Below are 17814 nucleotides of genomic sequence, written 5' to 3'. Positions count from 1 at the left end.
TGGCCCCGAGCCCGACTGCACCCCGTGGTGTTTGAGCTGTCCCGAGCCTGGTTTAGGACAGCGTTGGGTCACGTTTCGGGCAAGCCAGTCTGCCTTACAGGGCTGCGGAGATTCTCTAGGGTCTTGTAAGGGCTGGGCTTAGCCCGTCCGCCGGTGTTCGTGCGACTCGCTGGGGTGGGGTGGCTTGGGGCTGTTGGTGCCTCATCCCAGATGGGGCGCGAAGGTCCCGAGGGCTCAGACACCACACGGGGCGGGGGCCTTCTCATCCTGCGTGCGCCACGGGCCGGTGTGAGCCTCGTTTCCTTGGAAAACCAGGCTGAGGAGAAAAAAGCTGCTGTCTCAGAAGGAAGAAAAAATGATTTAAGGACTGAGGGTTTTATTGAACACCCAAGACTCCAAATGTTAAAAGTATACGCAGGAGTTTAACTCCTTTTAAAAGTCCTGTGCTCTGGGTGCTTGGCTAGATATACGTTTAGGTGCTTAAATTTCACCTGCTCATGGAGGAGGGTCATGGGGCATCCCAGTGCCCCAGGGTGGGCAATTAGGGAGCCAGAATGATTTTCTGGTGAAGGAGAGGGAGCTCTGGAGGCGCTCGGCTCGGGGCAGGGTGCAGGGTGGGTGCTTCTGGACTGGGTCCGAGCAGGCAGCGGCAGTGCCGGCGCGGTGGGCAGGAGGGGGGGAGTCTCTCCAGGTTTCTTGCTCTTGCAGATGCTGATCAGAAACTTGAGCCTGTGGTGGGACTTTCTGAAACAGCCACCTGGGCAGGAAACGTGAAAATACCTGGGTTTAAAAATATGTTGGGAAAAAAAAAAAAATACAACCTCAAAACAAATAAACTCACCCCAAAACCCCAACTCCAACACTGGGGACATGAAGATAAAAGGGAGGAGTTTCAAATCCCCTCAGTTGGATGAGTTTGGAGGGCAGCTCCAAACAGTGCTGTGCTTTCCATCATCCCTCCTTTTCGTCCCATCCGAGGATCGCGCTTGCTGTGGGGTTTTCCTTCCTGTGCAGGGGAAGAGGGATCAGGAGCAGCTCCTTTTCTCCCCGCAATAACAAACCAAAAAAGTGCTGTTAAGTTGCCTTTTTCCCGTGGGGGACTTTATCCCGTGGCATGAGCAAACCCCGAGGCTGGGCCGATGGTCCCCATCCAGCTGGGGTGCTGAGGACCCAGGAGTCAGGATTTGAGAGCAGCAGGAGGAATGTGGTCTGGTGGTTGAAAAAAGGTGATTTGTATCAAAACACCTGGGTTTTATTTGTGGCCCAGGGAGGGGAAGGTGGTTTGAATGCCGCCGCTCCCGTGCAAGCAGCTCGGGGCAGGGATGAGCAGCGCCGGGGTTTTCTCCTCACCCCTACAAACATCCCATCCCTTTTTTCGGACGCCGCAGAGCTTTTGGCCGTGATAGCATCCTGTGAAGAAGTCCCACAACCGAATTGTGTTAAAATATATTTCCTTTCACTTGGTTTAAATTTACTGCCTGTTGTTCTCCAGTGTTTATTGTTGCTTCTGGAGAGTTCCTCTCTGGTTTGGACAGTAAATCCACTGTCATTTCAGAGGGTTTCTCTGTCCAAGAGCTGCAGCACAAGGAAAGAATTAGCATCTTGCCCTGGGTCTGGATGTGGAGCTGTTGCTACTTCACGCTGCTGCTGGAGGTTTTGAAGATGGTGAAGGTGAATATTTTTCAGCCAGTAGAAGGAAACGGCAACTCTGAAGGGAAAAGCCACAAAGCAAACTTGGCAGAAAGTTCCTCCTTTGCCAAATTTTCTCCGCACGTGCAAAATCCTCGCCTTGGCCCCTGGCCTCAGGACCGTGGACTCTCCCCTGCGGGGGCTCCCAGTGGTGGATGAAACAAAAATCTTCATTTTCCTTTTGGCTCTTCCCGTATCGCCAGCTTTTGAGGGATGCTCTTGTGGCACCCTGGTGCCTGCATCCCCTGCTCGCCGGTGCCAGCTCAAGCAGTGATGCTCTGGGACAGGCGATGCTCTGGGACCAGTTGTGTTCTGGGACTGGTGAAGCTCTGGGACCAACGATGCTCTGGGACCGATGGTGCTCTGGGACCGGCCTTTTGGGGGCTGCCCGCAGAGGGATGGGGAGTAGCAGCCAAAGGGCGTCCCCCCAGCACCAGCTCAGCATCCTCCACGACACCAGTGCTGCTCGCAGCCGGACGGTCCCTCCCATTTGCTGCTGGGAGGGGAAACACACACCAGTTTTGAGAAGTAATGATTCAAGCAGTAAATACCACTCCTGTACAGTTCGTCCTTGCAAAGAGTCTTCCTGGTGGGATTTACGAGGAAAAAAAAAGGGATTTTTGCTGCCGCTCGTCTCCAGTCCCCTCCCTGGGCTCCCCATTGCTCGTCTTCCCTGGAGGACAAATTGTGGATGTCAGGAGGGGAAAAGTCTCCCCATTCCCCTCTTGGCTGCTCGAACCAGCCCTGAAACTGCAGAACACGATGCGCAGTGAATAATTTTACCCAAAAAAAAAAAAAAAAAAGCAGAGAAAAAAGATTAAGTGACTCACACGACTCAATGAACCCCGAAAAACAAGTGTGGGAGTGAGACCGTCAGGGCTTGTTTGTTGTTGGAGCGTCGTCTGATGAGGAGGCAAAGAACGGGGCCGAGGTCCCTGGGGGGGCTTCAGCGGGGTCTGGGGGGGCTCTGTGCTCTAGGGCAGGAGAGGAGCAGGAGGAGCTCGGTCGGTGCTGGCTGCAGATGCTGCGGGTGAATTTGGGATGATGGGAGGGGAGAAAAAGCGCTTTTTTGGTGCTTTTTGTAACAGGACCGAGGGCTGGGGGCTGCCAAGTCGAGGCAGATAGGAAGCTATTTTGGGACTGGCTTTTCCCTCTGCCCAGGTCTTGGCACGGGGCACCCTCGCCTTAAATGCAATGTTATCACTGCTCTTATCCGGCCACTCGGAGAGAGAACCAGGAGAAAAACAGACCTGTGGAAAAATGAACCGGCTGGATTTCCCCCTTTATCCCCCTCGCTGCAGTGCAGAGCACGCTGGAAAAATGGGGTGAAATGGGGCTGGGGGGGGGCTGTGCCAGAAGGTGCATCCAGATAGAGCCCCCAGCATCGGGGGATGCGGGTGCCCAGTCAAACCAGTCAAACCCCGGCCTGTCTCGGCTTCCTTCGGAGTCCTTCTTCCCCTCGCCCATAAGAATTAGGTTTCTGTGCCTGATTATAGGTTTTTTTAAGTAATCAAATAAAGACATTTTAAAATTCCAAATTGAAGATTAATGCAGAAATTGGAGACGGATTTAAATTGCCCAAGCTAATCACCAGCCACTCGACTGCTTATGACTTTATTAAGAGAAAAAAAAAAAAAAAAAAAAAAGTCTGGAGTGTCACGGAGGAATAATGATTCACAGGCTCGTTGCTGCCGTCTCCTCCTCCTCGACAAGCATCGCCATGCCCGGCCCACACGTGTCCTGTGGCGCGGGCGTTTTTGGGCTCCATCCTTGGGGATTTTCGAGCCCAGGTTGGATAAATCCCTCTGCAACCCTCCTGGCCCCAAAGGGGAGCGGGAGGATGGAGCAGAGGCCTCGCTGGGGCTGGGGGGTGGGAGCCGTGCCGGCGGTGGGGAGGATGCTGGGACCCTGGATGGGATTTTGGGACAAATGGTCTCACTCTTGTCTCTCTCCTTGCACAGGTTTCTGAGCAGCCGCTGACGACTCAGCCCCGCTGGATCCGGCCGTGCAGGAGGGTACCATGAACTGAGCAAGGAACGACAAAAATTCTCTTTTTTTTTTTTTTTTTTTTTTGTTTTGGCTTTTTTTTGGTTTGTTTTTGATCCGAAAAAAAGGCCCCGCAGCGCTCTTTCATGAAAGCGTTTTAAAAAGGGGTTAATTTTTCCCCTCCCCTGAACCGAAGTCGTCCCGGGTGCGGTGAGGATTTCCGGAGAAGATGGGGAGAAAAAAGATCCAGATCCAGCGGATCACGGACGAGCGCAATCGGCAGGTCAGTGCTTTCCCTTCGCCTCTCCGCTCCCTCCTCACCCGCTTCCCTCCCGTCGGGTATTTTAAGGGTTCTGCTTCAAAACAACCCATTTTCTTCCCATTTTGGGCCAACCAGTGCTTTTTTCTCCCAGCCCATAAAATCAGCAGATGGGCGAAATTCAGTACCGGGGCCAGATTCAGGCAGATCCCCAAAACCAGGCAAACGGCCCCATTTTGCCGTGGCGGGGAGCTGCGGCTCCCACCCAGGCGTTGCTCCTCGTCTTGGAGCTCCTCGCACCATTTCCATCTAAATGCTTTTCCAGAAGAAAGTATCTTCTCCAGTTAGTTCCTTTTTTTTTTTTTTTTTTTTTGTCTTGCAGAAAATATATTTCAGTTGACGTTTTCCATGAGGTTTTTCCAATAAAAAACAGCCACAACAAGTATCCATTTTTCTGAACGCAAACAACCCAAATTACTCTTTTTTTTTTTTCAATTGAAAACTTATATGGGTCCAGGCTTTTTTTTCTTGTGCTCTGTTGAAGCCAAGCCCTAGACACGCACGAACGCGCATGTGTCTAGAAATACATGCGTGTGTCTCAAAGGGGGGAAAAAAAACCAACAGATTTTTCCCTAATTTAGGTGTTTCTTGAGCCGGACTGCCTGAGCAGCAGCGCTTTGCCAGACCAGGTTTGCTCTGTGATGGCTCCATCAATGTATTTCCCCGTAACCACAAGACTTTCAGGCGGGTCCCTTTGCTCTGTGGCTTTCCGCGGTCCTTGAGTTTGGCTCAGCAGATCCCAGCCTCTGCCTTTAGTCCAGGCGCCGTGGCCTGCCTCACCTCTTTTCTACTGCTTTTAGTCCAGAAAAAAAAGTATGTGTCTATATTCCTAATGCTTAAAAAGTGGCAAATAACAGAATTGGATGAACTGGTTTATTGCTCCACAGCAAAACAATAGAAAATTGCAGGTTTTCTTCATTAGAGTTTTATTTGGTGGCTGGGGGATGGGATGGGCATGAAATGTTTTTTGATAATGTCCCAGTTGCTCGTGGCACTGTTTATTTCCACAATTAGCAGTAAATGGGGCGTTAGGGGTTGTTAAAGAAGCTGGAGTGTGTTTTATGGGGCAGCGCTGCTGAGCGTTGCATAGGGGGGAGAGGGATTTGCAGCTATTGGAGCCCCATTAGAAGTTCAAATGAACGGAAAATATTTGGTAATGCTGGAGGTTGATGGCACAGCCTAGCCCTGTTGTATAAGCCTTCAGGAAAGGAAAGAGGCATTTCTCTGCCAAAGGCAGAAGCAAAGGCGGTGGGAGGCGTTTCTGGGGGCCGTTGAGCTGCTCCTTGGTGCAGGGCTTGGCCGAGGAGGGCTGGAGACGCAGCCCCTCGCCGAGGTCTCGCCGGCTGAGCGGAGCCCGGGTGGGATTTAGCAGCTCAGTGCGGCCGGGTGCCACGGCTTTAGCACGTCTCAGGTGTCCTTGTCCCCAAAACCCAGCTCCCGGGTCTGGGGGACGTTGGTTTTTCCCTTGACAGCAGTTGTGTCCCTGGCTGGGCCGGCTCTTCCAACCCCCAGCGCGGGAGCGTTGCGGCACGTATCGCTTTGCTTTCCCGAAAACCCAGCCCTCCTGAAGTCGGGTGTCAGCGAAGCAGCAGCTGTTTAATTGGTCATCAGCACAAGCTTTGCAATCAATTCTTTTTGCTGCTCCTTTTCTTTGGGAAACAAGGACACACCAAGAAGAGAGGACATTTCGTGACGAACGGCTGCTCCAGGCAGCGGGTTGCTGATCTGCTCCATCCACCGCAGCGGGAGCTGCTCGGGGCTGGGGCATCCATCACCTCCAGAAAGGGGGTAATAACCCTCCCGCCCTGCACTGTACGTGTGCGACGCCAGGACCTGGCCTCAGAAATGTCCCATCTTACTTCAACTCATCCCCCTTCCCTTCCTCTCCTGCCGCTGTCGCAGATCTGAGATGAGAAGCACCCACGCGCGCGTGGCCACCGTGGCTGCGGGCTGTCGGCTGAGCTGGCTTAAACCCGGGGCCTGGCAGCATCCTCAGCACATCCCTGTCTCCGCGGCAGCCCCCCCAGCCCCGAGGCTTGGTGTGGGGGGCACGGCTGGTCTCTCCTGTGCTGCACCCCGGGAGCTGAGCAGCCCGGCGCTGCTGAATTAATTACACGTGGGGTTTCACGCCGTGGCGCTGCCACTGGCAACGTAGGTCTCACAGCTCTGGCCACGGCGGGCGAGCGTGCACCCTCCTCGGCATGTGCCAGCGCCCCGATGGCTCCCGTGGCACTCGCCGTGTGCTGGGAGAGAGAGGGACAGGGAACAGGAACAGCGCGTGGAGGGGTTCACCGGCGGCCACGCGAGGAGGTGGAGGCAGAGCCGCTCTCAACGCCACGTTTCCGCTCGCTCTGCAAGTGGAGTTCGTCGATAACTAATGGCCTCAAATTGCACCAGGGAAGGTTTAGACTGGATATTAGGAAGGATTTCTTTGCAGAACGGGTAGTCAAGCGTTGGAATGGGCTGCCCAGGGAGGTGGTGGAGTCCCCATCCCTGGAGGGGTTGAAGAGTCGGGTTGACTTAGCGCCGAGGGATCTGGTGGAGTTGGGAATGGTCAGTGTTAGGTCAGTGGTTGGACTGGAGGAGCTTCAGGGTCTTTTCCAACCTAGACAATTCTGTGATTCTGTGTGATAACGGCGGTTCGGGGCTGCCGAGGCGTTGTGAACCTCAGGAGGAGTTAAGGTTGGGCAGGGGCTCTCCAATTCCTTCGCTCTTCCCGTGCACCTCGCACCCGGCCTGCAGCATCAGTGAGTCCGACCCTGCTCACGCCCCGGGTCTTGCCTCCGGTGGGTGCGTGGACCACGCGGAGGAGACCAGAATTACATCAGAAGCCAAAACCAGGAGAGGAGAGCAAGTAAGAGTCACTAATGTCATTAGAGGAATTATGGAGAGGATTTGCCATAACAGATCAGACCATCAGTCCTTCAGGACCAACCTGCTGACTCTGGCAACAGCCAGTGTGGTCTGCATCAGGGAAAGGCAAAAATCCCCCTCTAGTGTGGGGCAGTAATTCCTTCCTGACCCCTTTGGTGATCGGCTTATGCCCTGAAGCGTGAGATTTGATTACCCTCTTAGACTTAGAAGGTTAATTCTTCTAGATGAGGCTCGTGCACGGCAGCAGGGGAAGGTTTGGGGTTTCTGTCCCGGGTCATGGGGAGACGCGCAGGGCGGGGGTAGCTGGTGCTTTTTGCGACGGGGCTGGTTAAATGGCAAATCGTCGCTTTTCTCTGCAAGAAGCATGGGTGCCAAGACAGAGGGGTGCTCCTCCTCCCCATCTCTGTCTGCAGAGGGAGTATCCCCTCATCTGAGAGGGGCGATTTGGTGTTTTGGGTTCTGCTGGGCTCTGCTCAGGTTGGTGGTTGATTTTGGGCAGGTAACCCCATAGAATGCCAAAATCCCAGAATCCTCTCGGTTGGAAAAGCCCTTGAAGATCCTCCAGTCCCACCATTAACCTCACACTGACCCTTCTCCCTGCACCGTATCCCATGCTCTCCTCCGTTGCTCAAGGGCAAAACCCAACCACTCTTGTTCCTGGTCTTCATGGCCAAGAGCCGCCCTCTTGCTCACACGCCTTGGCCTCACCCCGTTGCCTCCAATCTCAGTGGCCGAACGGGCTCGTGGCACCCAGCAAGGTGCTTTTTTGCCGAGGTGTCCCCGGCACCGGCGGCTGCAGAAACAACCGCCCTCGGCTGTTCCCTCTGTCTTGGCGGAGACGCCGCGTGTTTTCCTCTCGAGGGCTCCTCGGGCTGCTTCGAGTGTGAGTCAGAGCAGCGGGGCCGTCTCGGCGGGGGACAGCGAGTCTCTGGTCGGGACGTGAGACCAGAAACGCTGCTGGCGAGGCGCTGGGGAGCCCTGGGGTGGTTTTAGTGCCTGTCCTGCCGCGGGCTGCAGCAGCAAAACCGCGGCTGGGTCCCACCTGAAGCCGTACGGTGTGGCCATGGCTGCGGTGTGACGGTCCAGGGAGCAGCCAGGTTTTGGGTGGCCAAGAGGTCCGGGATGCCACCGGGAAGGGGGAATTGCCGATGACACCAGCGCTGGCCCTCAAGTAATTTAATTTGTGTCACAGCGCGCCGGACCTGGGGTGGACACTGGCAACGTGAGCGCTGGCACCCACCACCCGGCCGCACGTGGCGGGGAGCGGCGGCGCGGGGTGCCAGCCCTGCGCTTCCCGGGGGATGAGGCGATTAGAGCCGAATCTCGTTACTGGTTAATCACCTCTGGGAGATGGTGGGGAGGGGATGGGCAGCCCCCCGCGCCGTGCACACCCAGGGCTGCCCCTGCTCTGCCCTCCCACTGCGCGGGGGGGGTGCGGCTCTGTCTCGAGGGGGTGCGGGGTGGGTGCTGCCGGCGGCGTCGCAGCGGCGATGGTGCGGACGGGGTAAAGCTCCGGGTTAAGCTCTTTGGGCCGTGACTGTAACACCGCTAACTCGAGTCGAGTGAAGGCAACAGCCTCGTTCGCTCTCCTCCCTCAGCACTGCAAATTCAAGTGTTCAGCTGCAAAATCGATGCCGTGGCGGAGGCCCTAAGTGGGGTCGAGCCCTCCTGTGCACGCGCGCGGCGAGGAAGCTGCTCTCAGCACCCAAGGGCATCTCAGCTCATCTCCAGCCCTTCCCCGGGCTGCTGCTTCACCCCCGACAACAATGCTTAAAGCAAAGCAGTCACCTCCCTGCCTTTTATTTTCCTTTTTTTATTTGCTAAGAGGGCACTGGCCAAGCATCACGCCTTTCCCGTTCAGTTGTGGGGGGGTGAGGGATGGAGACCCCCAAACCAGCTCCCTCCCCACCGGCTGGGGCTTGTTCAGAGAGCTGAACGTGGGCTGGGAAATGCAGCAGGTTTTGGAACCTGCACCCAGCTCTGTCCCTGTCCCCCCAGCAGCTCGCAAGGATCAGTCCTGCGAAAGATGCCTCGTTGGGTGACAGCTCTAGTGACAGCTCAAGGCGGGGCAGGTTGGGAGGACGAGGGACGCAGCTGCGGCGTGGTGACCCCGGGTGAGCAGGCGATGCGGAAAAATGCCCCGACAAGGTCATGGGGACAGCAAGGAGGAGGCAGGACCCAGCTGAGCACCCGGTGTGGGGGGCTCAGGGTGCATTTGGGGAGTGTGGGGAAGCAAGAGAGGGGTGTGGAGCAGCACCCCGACCTGCTTCAGGGTGGCTGAGCCCCCCAGCTCTGCGGCTCCCAGGGTCGGGCGCTCGCGGCGCTGCTGCAGCAAGCGAGGACGAGATCTCCGCTGCTTGAATATTCAACTTCAGAAAAAACCCAACAACCCGCAGCCCCCGGACAGATGGTAGCTCTGCTGGGGATTTTGCTGAAATTTATTTTCTCTTGATTTGGCAATATGTGATTTCCAACGCTGATAATCATCTTTGTGCTTGTGAAGTGTCTGCCTTTGGAGGATCCTAAAATAGGCGACAGCATGAACCAGTTGGAAGAGCGGGGTGAGAGAGGAGAGCTTGGGGTGGTTGTCCAGTTGGGGAAACTGAGGACAGAATATTCCCTCTGCCCTCCCCTTCCTTTTGCTCTTCCTCCAGGGGTCTTCCCAGTGTTCTCCGGGAGCTGTCGGGTCCGTGGCAGCGTGGACACGGCTCCTGACCTTCTCTCCTTGCTTTCAGGTGACCTTCACCAAGCGCAAGTTCGGCTTGATGAAGAAAGCCTACGAGCTGAGCGTCCTGTGCGACTGCGAGATCGCCCTGATCATCTTCAACCACTCCAACAAGCTGTTCCAATATGCCAGCACCGACATGGACAAGGTGCTGCTCAAGTACACCGAGTACAACGAGCCCCACGAGAGCCGGACCAACGCGGACATCATCGAGGTGAGGCCTTCGCCGTTGTGGTGGAGCCAGGGCCGGGTCTGGCACCGCAGCTGGATGCAGGAGGTCGATGTAGGGTGGGGATGGGAGCGAGCAGATCTCTGACCCTCAGTGCTGGCCTGATTTTGCTTCTTTTTTGGTCCAGCCTACAAAAATAATCAGTTCTGGTTTGGTAGAGTTTGAAGCTGTCTCGAGTTATGTGTTGACTTACTGCCATAAATTGAGGTGCAGGTTTGCTTTGTGGGACTTTCCCGTCGTGGTCCAGGCAAACCCCGGGATGGTTTTGGAGGCATCTCCTGGGGTGGCTGCACTGGGATGCCTTGGTGCAACTGGTGACATTGCCCCTGTTTGTTGTTCCACACGCACACGGTGGGTTTGTGGAGGGCACCAGCAGCTAAATCACAGAGTAATTCAAGTTGGGAGGGACCTTTGGGTGCTGCTGGTCCAACCCCTGCTCAAAGCACGGCCAACCTCACAGGTAGGTGAGGTTGCTCAAGGCTTCTCTGGCTGCATTTTGTGGATCTCCAAGGCTGGTGAGTCCAATCTGACCAACCCCAGCACTGCCAAGGGCACCGTGTCCACACCAGCATTGCAGGAGATGCTTGGCCACCATTTGCCGTTGGTTGACCCTACAATGGCCCTCTCCACCGCTTTGACCTCATCCCTGGTGCTGGCAGAGCGTTGCCGGGCTCTAGCACGGGGCTTTTGGCTCATGGGAGGGTGCCAGCGGCATCTCGGCCGTCGGTCGCGTCCTCTGCCCTGGGCAGCTGCCTTCACACCTGGGCACATTCCAGCAGGTGAAAGGCTTGGCTGGGTAATTACTGACATTACAGGTGGCCATAAATTAACACCCGCAGGGATTGAGCGGAACAGCACGGCCCCGCGGAGGGCCCTGGGTGGGTCGGAGGCAGCCGCTCTGGTCAGACCGCGCATGGCACGAGGCTTCGCTGCTGGAGGAATCGGCTTCTCCCACCGCTCGGGCTGTGCCGCTGCTGCCGTTGAATCCCTCCGGTGCATCTTGGGCAGCACGCTCAGGCTTTGATTTCATGGAGAAGGAAGAAAAAAAACCCAACCCACCTCCTAAATCTTGCTTCTTTTTTCTGCTTTTTTTTTTTTTTCCCTCCATGAAACGTGTCTTTTTGAAAGGTTTTCACCTCATCATCCGCCCCGTTCCCACCGATGTTCTGCTGCAGCAGACGTGGGTTGAGCCGTGGCCAAGCATCCAGCAGCACCCCCTTGCCCTTGCCAGGGTTTGGAGACTGTTCCGCCGGCGCCCGGTTGCGTACGGCCCTTCGAAATGGTTCAGAAATGTCCTTTTTGGCCTGTTTGAGCCAGGTGGTGCCCAGCCACCGTGAAAACGCCGGGGTTTTGCAGGCGTGGTTCCCTGCTGTGCTAGTCAGCACGGCCTCACCCAGCCTCTCCGGGATGCTCAGACTGCGGCGCTCGCAGCGTCGAACAGATTTGTCTTGGCCTAAAAATACTGTAAACATTTTGGGCAGCGTTCTCTGTTCCCTTATGGTCCAAGATGCAAACACTCCCAAGCCGACAAGTTACACACAGTCCTTGGCACCCAAAGAAATACTGTGTTTGCACCACATGAAAAGCTGGAGCTGCATCCAAAGCCGAGGAGAGGAACATCGGGAGCGGAAGGATATTGGTGGATGGCAAGAAAAAGAGCCCAAACGCGCCGGGTCTCGCCGGCAGAGCCGCCTCGGAGCAAAACCCGCTGGGGCTCAGGCGGGTTTTGAGGCCACTCAAGCATCCCTCCCCATCCTCCTCTTGGCTTGGAGCAGGCTTAGGGCTGCTCTAACATTTTTGCTCTTTTCTCTCCCAAATCCCTCCCCCAGGAGAGCATTCCTGCTCTGGTGCAGTTTTCCATCTCCTCCCTAACCATCTCCCCTCACCAGGTCAGGTCCCACCAGCCCGGCTTTGTCCGCACCGTGCGGTTTATCTCGTATTTCTTGGTGGCTCCCAGTTGAACTCGACTCCTCCAGGAGTATCTTTGCATCCTCAAAGCTTCCCCAGCATCAAGCATTTATAGAGCAGTGAAGGCCCAGGCTGTGAATTTGCTACCAAATCTGAATTTAGGTGGATTTTAAGGGGCTGCTGCCTGCATCTGCTTTCCCTGTCACACCGGTGGCCCCTTTCTACCAGAGGATGCAACCCTGATTCTGGCAGCGTCTCAGAAAGGATGAGGAGCAACTGGGACCTGGGTGAATCGAGGCAGAAGCCTCTTGATTTCCTTTTCCTGGTGGAGGGGGAGTGAGTGGGGGCTCCACAGGCTCGGCTCAGCCAGGGTCTCCTCTCCCGGCTGGGCTGGGGGGCTCCTGGGGCCAAAGGTGCTGGTACCACCAACTCCAGGTGGTACAAATTGGTCTGTTCAAATTATGGTTTAAAACAACAGAAAACATGAGATCCCCCTTTTTTTTTGGTGCTGGGGGGCACTGGGGGCACCCCATCACGTGCTGCATGGGGATGCCCTTGAGGGGTTTACCCCCCCGGATATTTAGCAAGGGGCAGAGCTGCTCAGGGGTGAACGCACCCAGCCCTGGTTCAAGAGGGGTTCAACACCCCAGCTGCTTTTTTGGGGACCATCCCCTGCGGGGGCAGCTCCATGTTTCGGCTGTCAGGGGCCGGCAGCAGCCGTCGGGAGTGGGATTCAGCCGCGCAACCCCTGCGGCTCACTCCGTGCCCAGCAAAGTCCTGGCCATTACAAGCTTTTAAGTCTGAGAAAATCTCTCGTAATGCAGAGAGGGGGGTTTCCTTAATCAGGCGGGGGACAGCTGAGGCCCCCAGACAGGCACGCTGGGTGCCACGTGCGCGCCCGGGCTGGGATCACGCCGGCTTTGCTCCTCGCTGTCGCTTCTTGTTTCCTCGCAGCCCGGCTGATGTGCCAGCTTCTGATAAGGGACTTGGACAAGAGCAGAGCTAGCCGGGCACGGCGATGCTCCAGAGCCAGTTGAAGTCACACAGAAATCTCTTTTCTTGGCTGAATGTCCTGGCGGGGGGGGGGGGCTGATTTTTCCCTAATTCTCCTTCCTGGGGTTGTCGTTCCCCAGGGTGTATAAAATCAGGCATTTTGCAGGATGCTGGGGAGGTGGCGTAGTGCAGAGGCAGCTGCTGGTGCCACGTCTTCATTCTCATCCTCATTCTCATCCTCACCCTCATCCTCATCCAGACTTCCCCAACGCCTGCGGTGGTTGAGTCTCCCTCCTCTAAGGGAAGTCGACCACATCCTGGTCGAGCATCGTTTCCTCTCACGTGTTCTGCATTTCCTGCTGCTCCCTCACCCTCTTTGGGTTGGAAATCTGCTCCCGTACAAGCTGGGAGCAGGAGTGTTGCCTGGAATAACGGGATCTGCAGCAGGTCCTGCCGTGGGGGGACTCCTGATAGAATGGGGGGACCTGAGGGAGACGGGTCAGCGATGAGTGATTTTTTTTTTTTTTTTACCATGTTCTCACCCTGATTTTCTCCTTTGAAAATTTTCTGCTGTGAAGGAATTGATTTTAAATCTACTTCATATGAAAAATAGTCGTGTTCCACTGGATGCGACTCAGTGACAAGGAGGTTTCATACCTCTCTGCACCTTCTGTTTTTCCCCTGGAAAAGGGAATGAGGAGGAACGAGGAGGAAAACTCTTTTCTAAAAGACCTTGCAGAGATCCTGAAAACAGCAATCTTCGGGTTTGATTCCCGCTCCAGCAGGATTGTTTTCCTTTTACATCATCTTGTCAAAAAGCAGAAAACCTGGGACACACATCCTTTTGTCCAAAAAAATGAAAAAAACCAGCAGCCAACACTGGTATGGCTGGAAATGGCATTTTGTTGTCCTCAACTTCTTTTTGAGCAGTAATTGCTGCGAGCTGTGCTCCTGTGGCTCGTGTCCCGCTGCGACTCGGGTCTCGGTCACCCACAGCTGGTGCTTCCCGTCCCACCACGCTGCACATTGTCCCTTTCCTCTGCTCCGCCACCTCCGGAGCCTGTCCCTGGCCCCTTCGTCCCCTCCCTGCCCGCAGCTCCGGCAGCCCCGTGCTGTGGCGAGGGTTATAACCCAATCTCACGTTGGAGGCAGCTGCCTGCAGCGCCCGGGAGGGGTTTTCCCCCTCCGTGAACAACCGGCTCGATGCTTCGTGGCGCTGCCGGCGGGTTCCTTATGGGAGCAGCGACGGTGGCACCGCAACCGCCCCTCACGGCTCGGGATGCTGCGAACCGAGCTCGGCAGGGAGGTGTGGATCTCAAAGATAATTAAGTTACGACTAATTTTATGAAGTTAGCGGCCGGGAAGAGGGAAGAAACCAAGGCAACGGCTGCTGTCTAAGGTGAAGCTGTATTAGACACCAAATATATTAGACCCCCAGAGGAGAAAGAGCTTGGGAAATGCAGAGAGGGGAGATGCTATGAGCTGCTTGGAGGGGGGTTGCCGGGCCTGGGTGAACAGAGCTGCACTCACCTCATTTCTTCACCTTCCTCGACAGAGCTGTTGAGGGAACAACCCCCGGGATGGTTTCGTGTGGACTTAGAAATGGCAAAAAGCCGTGGCCAGCGGCGTCTGCCCATTGCTCTTCCCTGCACTATCTTCGGGCAGTAAATACGGTGCAGAGCTGGGGGAGTTGGAAGATGCTTAAAAAAATCTCCTGGGCCACTTCATTGCTGCAAATTTTAGAAAGGAGAAGGATGTTGTTGCTTGGCTGAAACCTCTTGGAAATTCAGTTGGGAGGTTCCTGTCTTCGAGAGTGCTGGGGGATGGAGGTTGCTCGTCTGACCCTCCAACTCCTGAACCCACTGGCAGCCTCTGGCAGAGGAGAAGAGCTTCCAGGGACATGAGGGATTACTGTCACGTTTCCCAACCGGGGATGGGAGAGCAAAGGCGAGAAATCCAGTTATTGTCCCTGCAAAGAGAACCACCACGAGGTGGGCACAGCCCCCTATTAGACACCGGAGAGTCTCCCCAGCCGGCACCCTTCGCACGCACCCGAAGGAAACCCAACTTCATCCCTTCCACTGCTCATGGAACAACTTTTTCCATTTTGATTCTGAAAGAGAAGGAGGAAAAAGCTTTTTTTTTTTTTTTAAAGAAGGGCTCAACTTTCCATCTTTGGGCTGCATCGGTGAAACAAAAGGTTTCGGGAAAAAAAAAAAAAATCCACAAAAAGCATTTTCCAAAAAAAAAAAGGCAAAGCCGTTCCTTCCCCACCGGCAGCACCCGCTCCTTTTTTTGGCCCATTCTAAAAACAAGCAAGGACAGGTACAAAAATAGCAAAATAGTAGGGAAAAATCCTCAGGAACCTGCAGAAAAAGCCCTGGGAACCTCCCGTTCGTGCCAATAACTCAGATTCCCACTACCCCTGTCTATAAAGCGGCAACAGATAACATGAATTAGGGGTACGAGGAGTTATTATTAGGTAATTAGGTAATAATTATTAGGTAGCAGGAGCGATTGGTGACACCAAACGGGGCTTCAGATGCCACCGTGGTCGGAGCCGTCGCTGGCGGAGCTGGACGTGGACGTGGACTTTTCCCCTCTGCGGCTGAAATCGCAGTAACGAGCGTTCAAACGGCGACCGTGAGGGAGGTGATTTGAGTTGAAAACACTGCGAAAAGCTTCAGCTGGAGGGAAAAACGGGTTCGGTGCTTGTTGCTTGAGCGTTGCCACCGAGGAAGAGGCAGCGCCGAGCGAAACCTGCCCGCGGCGTTTCCAGCCCTTCCGGAGACGTCGCTGGTTTTTATCGGCTCCGGCAAAAATTCCCACACAAGCTCCGTGTTTCCCGGAGCTCGCAGGTAGATGAAAAAGTACGTTTTGGCCTCAAAACAGAGATATTTATTACTGTTTAGGAAGACAGAGGAGAATTGTCAAGGCTCTTTTTTTTTTTCCCCGTGCTGAATTTGGCATGAAAAGAGATCAAGACTTCCAGGAAATTCTGTAGCTTTGACTTCTAAAAAAAATAAATTGGCAAGTGATGGTTCCATAATAACGCCTAATTGCTTTTGGTATTTTGAAAATAGAATGATTAAATGTGCACGTGCAATCTGCAAATGGGTTACTGAGCACGAAAGAGGAACTTTTGGGGTTTTCACCATGCACACAGCCCGAAGGGGTGATGACCGGGCTCCTGGTAACGAGGGGGGAGATGTCGCGTGTCGTTAACTCTCTGCAGCGGCGCCCGGGACCTTCGCTGCTCCTCCTTGTCCCCGTCACCCCCCTGTGTCACCCGCCGCTGTCACCGTGCCCCGCGCCCTCTCGCGCGATGCTCTTGCGGTGGGTAAATGCCACCCACCTGTTTGTGCCAGGGGCAAGGCGCTTTTTTTGCTTATTAATTGTGATTTTTATTTTCCTATTTGTAAGGTTTTTCCCTATTTTTAGCAGGAGAGCAGATATCGTTAAGGTTTGTTTCCCCTCCTTGTCGTTGTAGTAATTGTAGGTGACGAATGTGTCTGAGCTGGTACGGGGCCAAATTCAGCTGTGGCGTAAACAGATCCTTTGAAAGCAAAGTCGTTTCTCTCCATCCATCCCCATGTTGTAATTCCTAAATTAGAGACACTCTGGCGTCGAAACCAACGGCCTGATCCTGACTCTTTAACCCCATTGAGCTCAACGACATCTTGGGGCAAAGGTGTAAATTTGTGCAAGGACAATTCCTTGTCTTTATAGTCCCGGGGGATGTTTCAGGCGGGGACCTGCCCATCTCAGGCAGCTGCCCGTGTTCCCCATCCCCTCTCCCAGATCTCAAACTCTCCTGGTTGTGTTTTCAGACGTTAAGAAAGAAAGGTTTTAACGGCTGTGACAGCCCGGAGCCCGACGGCGATGACTCGATAGACCAGAGCCCCTTGATGGAGGATAAATACCGTAAAGGCAGCGAGGATCTGGATATCCTGTTCAAGCGATACGGTGTAAGTACCTGCCCCTTGGCTGGAAAACCTTCATTATATGTTCTTTTTTGTTTTGTTTTTCTTCTGTTCGATTTCCCTCCAACCTCATCCCCTGATCCCTCCCCGACACCCCCCCATGTCCCCTCCCCACCCCAAACGTAACAGGCGCTGAACAAGAAGCACAGGGAGTGCGAGAGCCCGGAAGGGGATGAAGTGTTTGCGTTGACCCCGCAGACGGAAGAGAAATATAAAAAGATTGATGAGGAGTTTGATAAAATGATGCAGAGTTACCGGCTCGCAGTGAGTAGCTGGTGGTCTGCAGCCCCCCCTTACCCCTCCCCGGATGCCTCCAGGTGACGGGGGGGGGTTGGATTTTGCATGGCTTTGCTTCGGAGCCGTGCTGTGCCTTGGGAGCCGATGCGTGCAGCCCCCGCCGCCCCGAATGCACCCCAGGTCTGATGGGTGAGAGGCACGAGGGACCTTGAGGGTCCCTCCTGTTTCCCACCCAAAAAAGCAGGAGCAACCCTTGGGAAAACCGTTCCCATTAGCTCCAGCATTCCTGAGCCTCCTTGGCTCTGGCCGGGCAGCGCAGGAGGATGTTGCTGTTCTCCCCTGCTTTGCTGCAAATACTGGATTAGGGTCTTCTTTTTCACCCTTTTCCCCCCAAAAAAAGGTTTTTTGCCTGGGTTAAGACCCCAGCGTTCACACGAGCTGGCGGCAGATGCCGACCCCTCACTTTCCTCCAAGACTCAGCTCGGTTTGGGTTATTCCGCATTAATTCCCCCCAAATCCACCGAGCCCTCGGGGCAGCTGGTGGCCGTGGCAGAAATCCAGGGAGGTTTTAGCTTGTGATCCCGTCACCGGGGTGGCATCAGGACAGCGCTGAAAGGGATTTATGTCAGGAGATGGGAGGAGGAGGGGGACACGTTTCAAATTAGTTGTTAGTTCAAGGGAGCAGAGACTACTGATGCAGGCAAGGCTTCTTCAGAGGGATTAGCCCCGAGTCGCTGCAGCCATAATTAATGCTGCCGGGAGCAGAGAGGAGGCTCATTTTTAAGGGCTGGATGCAGTACTGCAAAAATTACACCCCCCACCCCCAAAAGAATTAATCTGCCCTTCTGGGCTTGCAAAGCCCCAAGTTAAA

At 54.9% G+C, this 17814-nt stretch overlaps 1 protein-coding gene across 10 annotated transcripts in view; it reads left to right on the top strand.

Moving 5' to 3' along the window:
• Positions 1 to 17814, top strand: part of MEF2D (myocyte enhancer factor 2D) — a 78554-nt gene that overhangs the window by 40554 nt on the left and 20186 nt on the right. For 9 of the 10 annotated variants that reach the window (XM_074809742.1, XM_074809741.1, XM_074809733.1 and 6 more), the window contains 3 exons: positions 3651 to 3958; positions 9604 to 9807; positions 16554 to 16691. In XM_074809742.1, coding sequence (XP_074665843.1) covers positions 3905 to 3958; positions 9604 to 9807; positions 16554 to 16691 — 396 coding nt within the window. In that variant the 5' untranslated portion in view covers positions 3651 to 3904. Of the gene's footprint in view, positions 1 to 3650; positions 3959 to 9603; positions 9808 to 16553; positions 16692 to 16835; positions 16971 to 17814 lie in introns of all 10 variants that reach the window. The other variant, XM_074809743.1, reaches the window with a different exon arrangement.

Source organism: Strix aluco, chromosome 30 (genome assembly GCF_031877795.1).
Source record: "Strix aluco isolate bStrAlu1 chromosome 30, bStrAlu1.hap1, whole genome shotgun sequence".
NCBI classification, from domain to species: Eukaryota; Metazoa; Chordata; class Aves; order Strigiformes; family Strigidae; genus Strix; species Strix aluco.
This window is presented reverse-complemented; position numbering and strand designations above follow the sequence as displayed.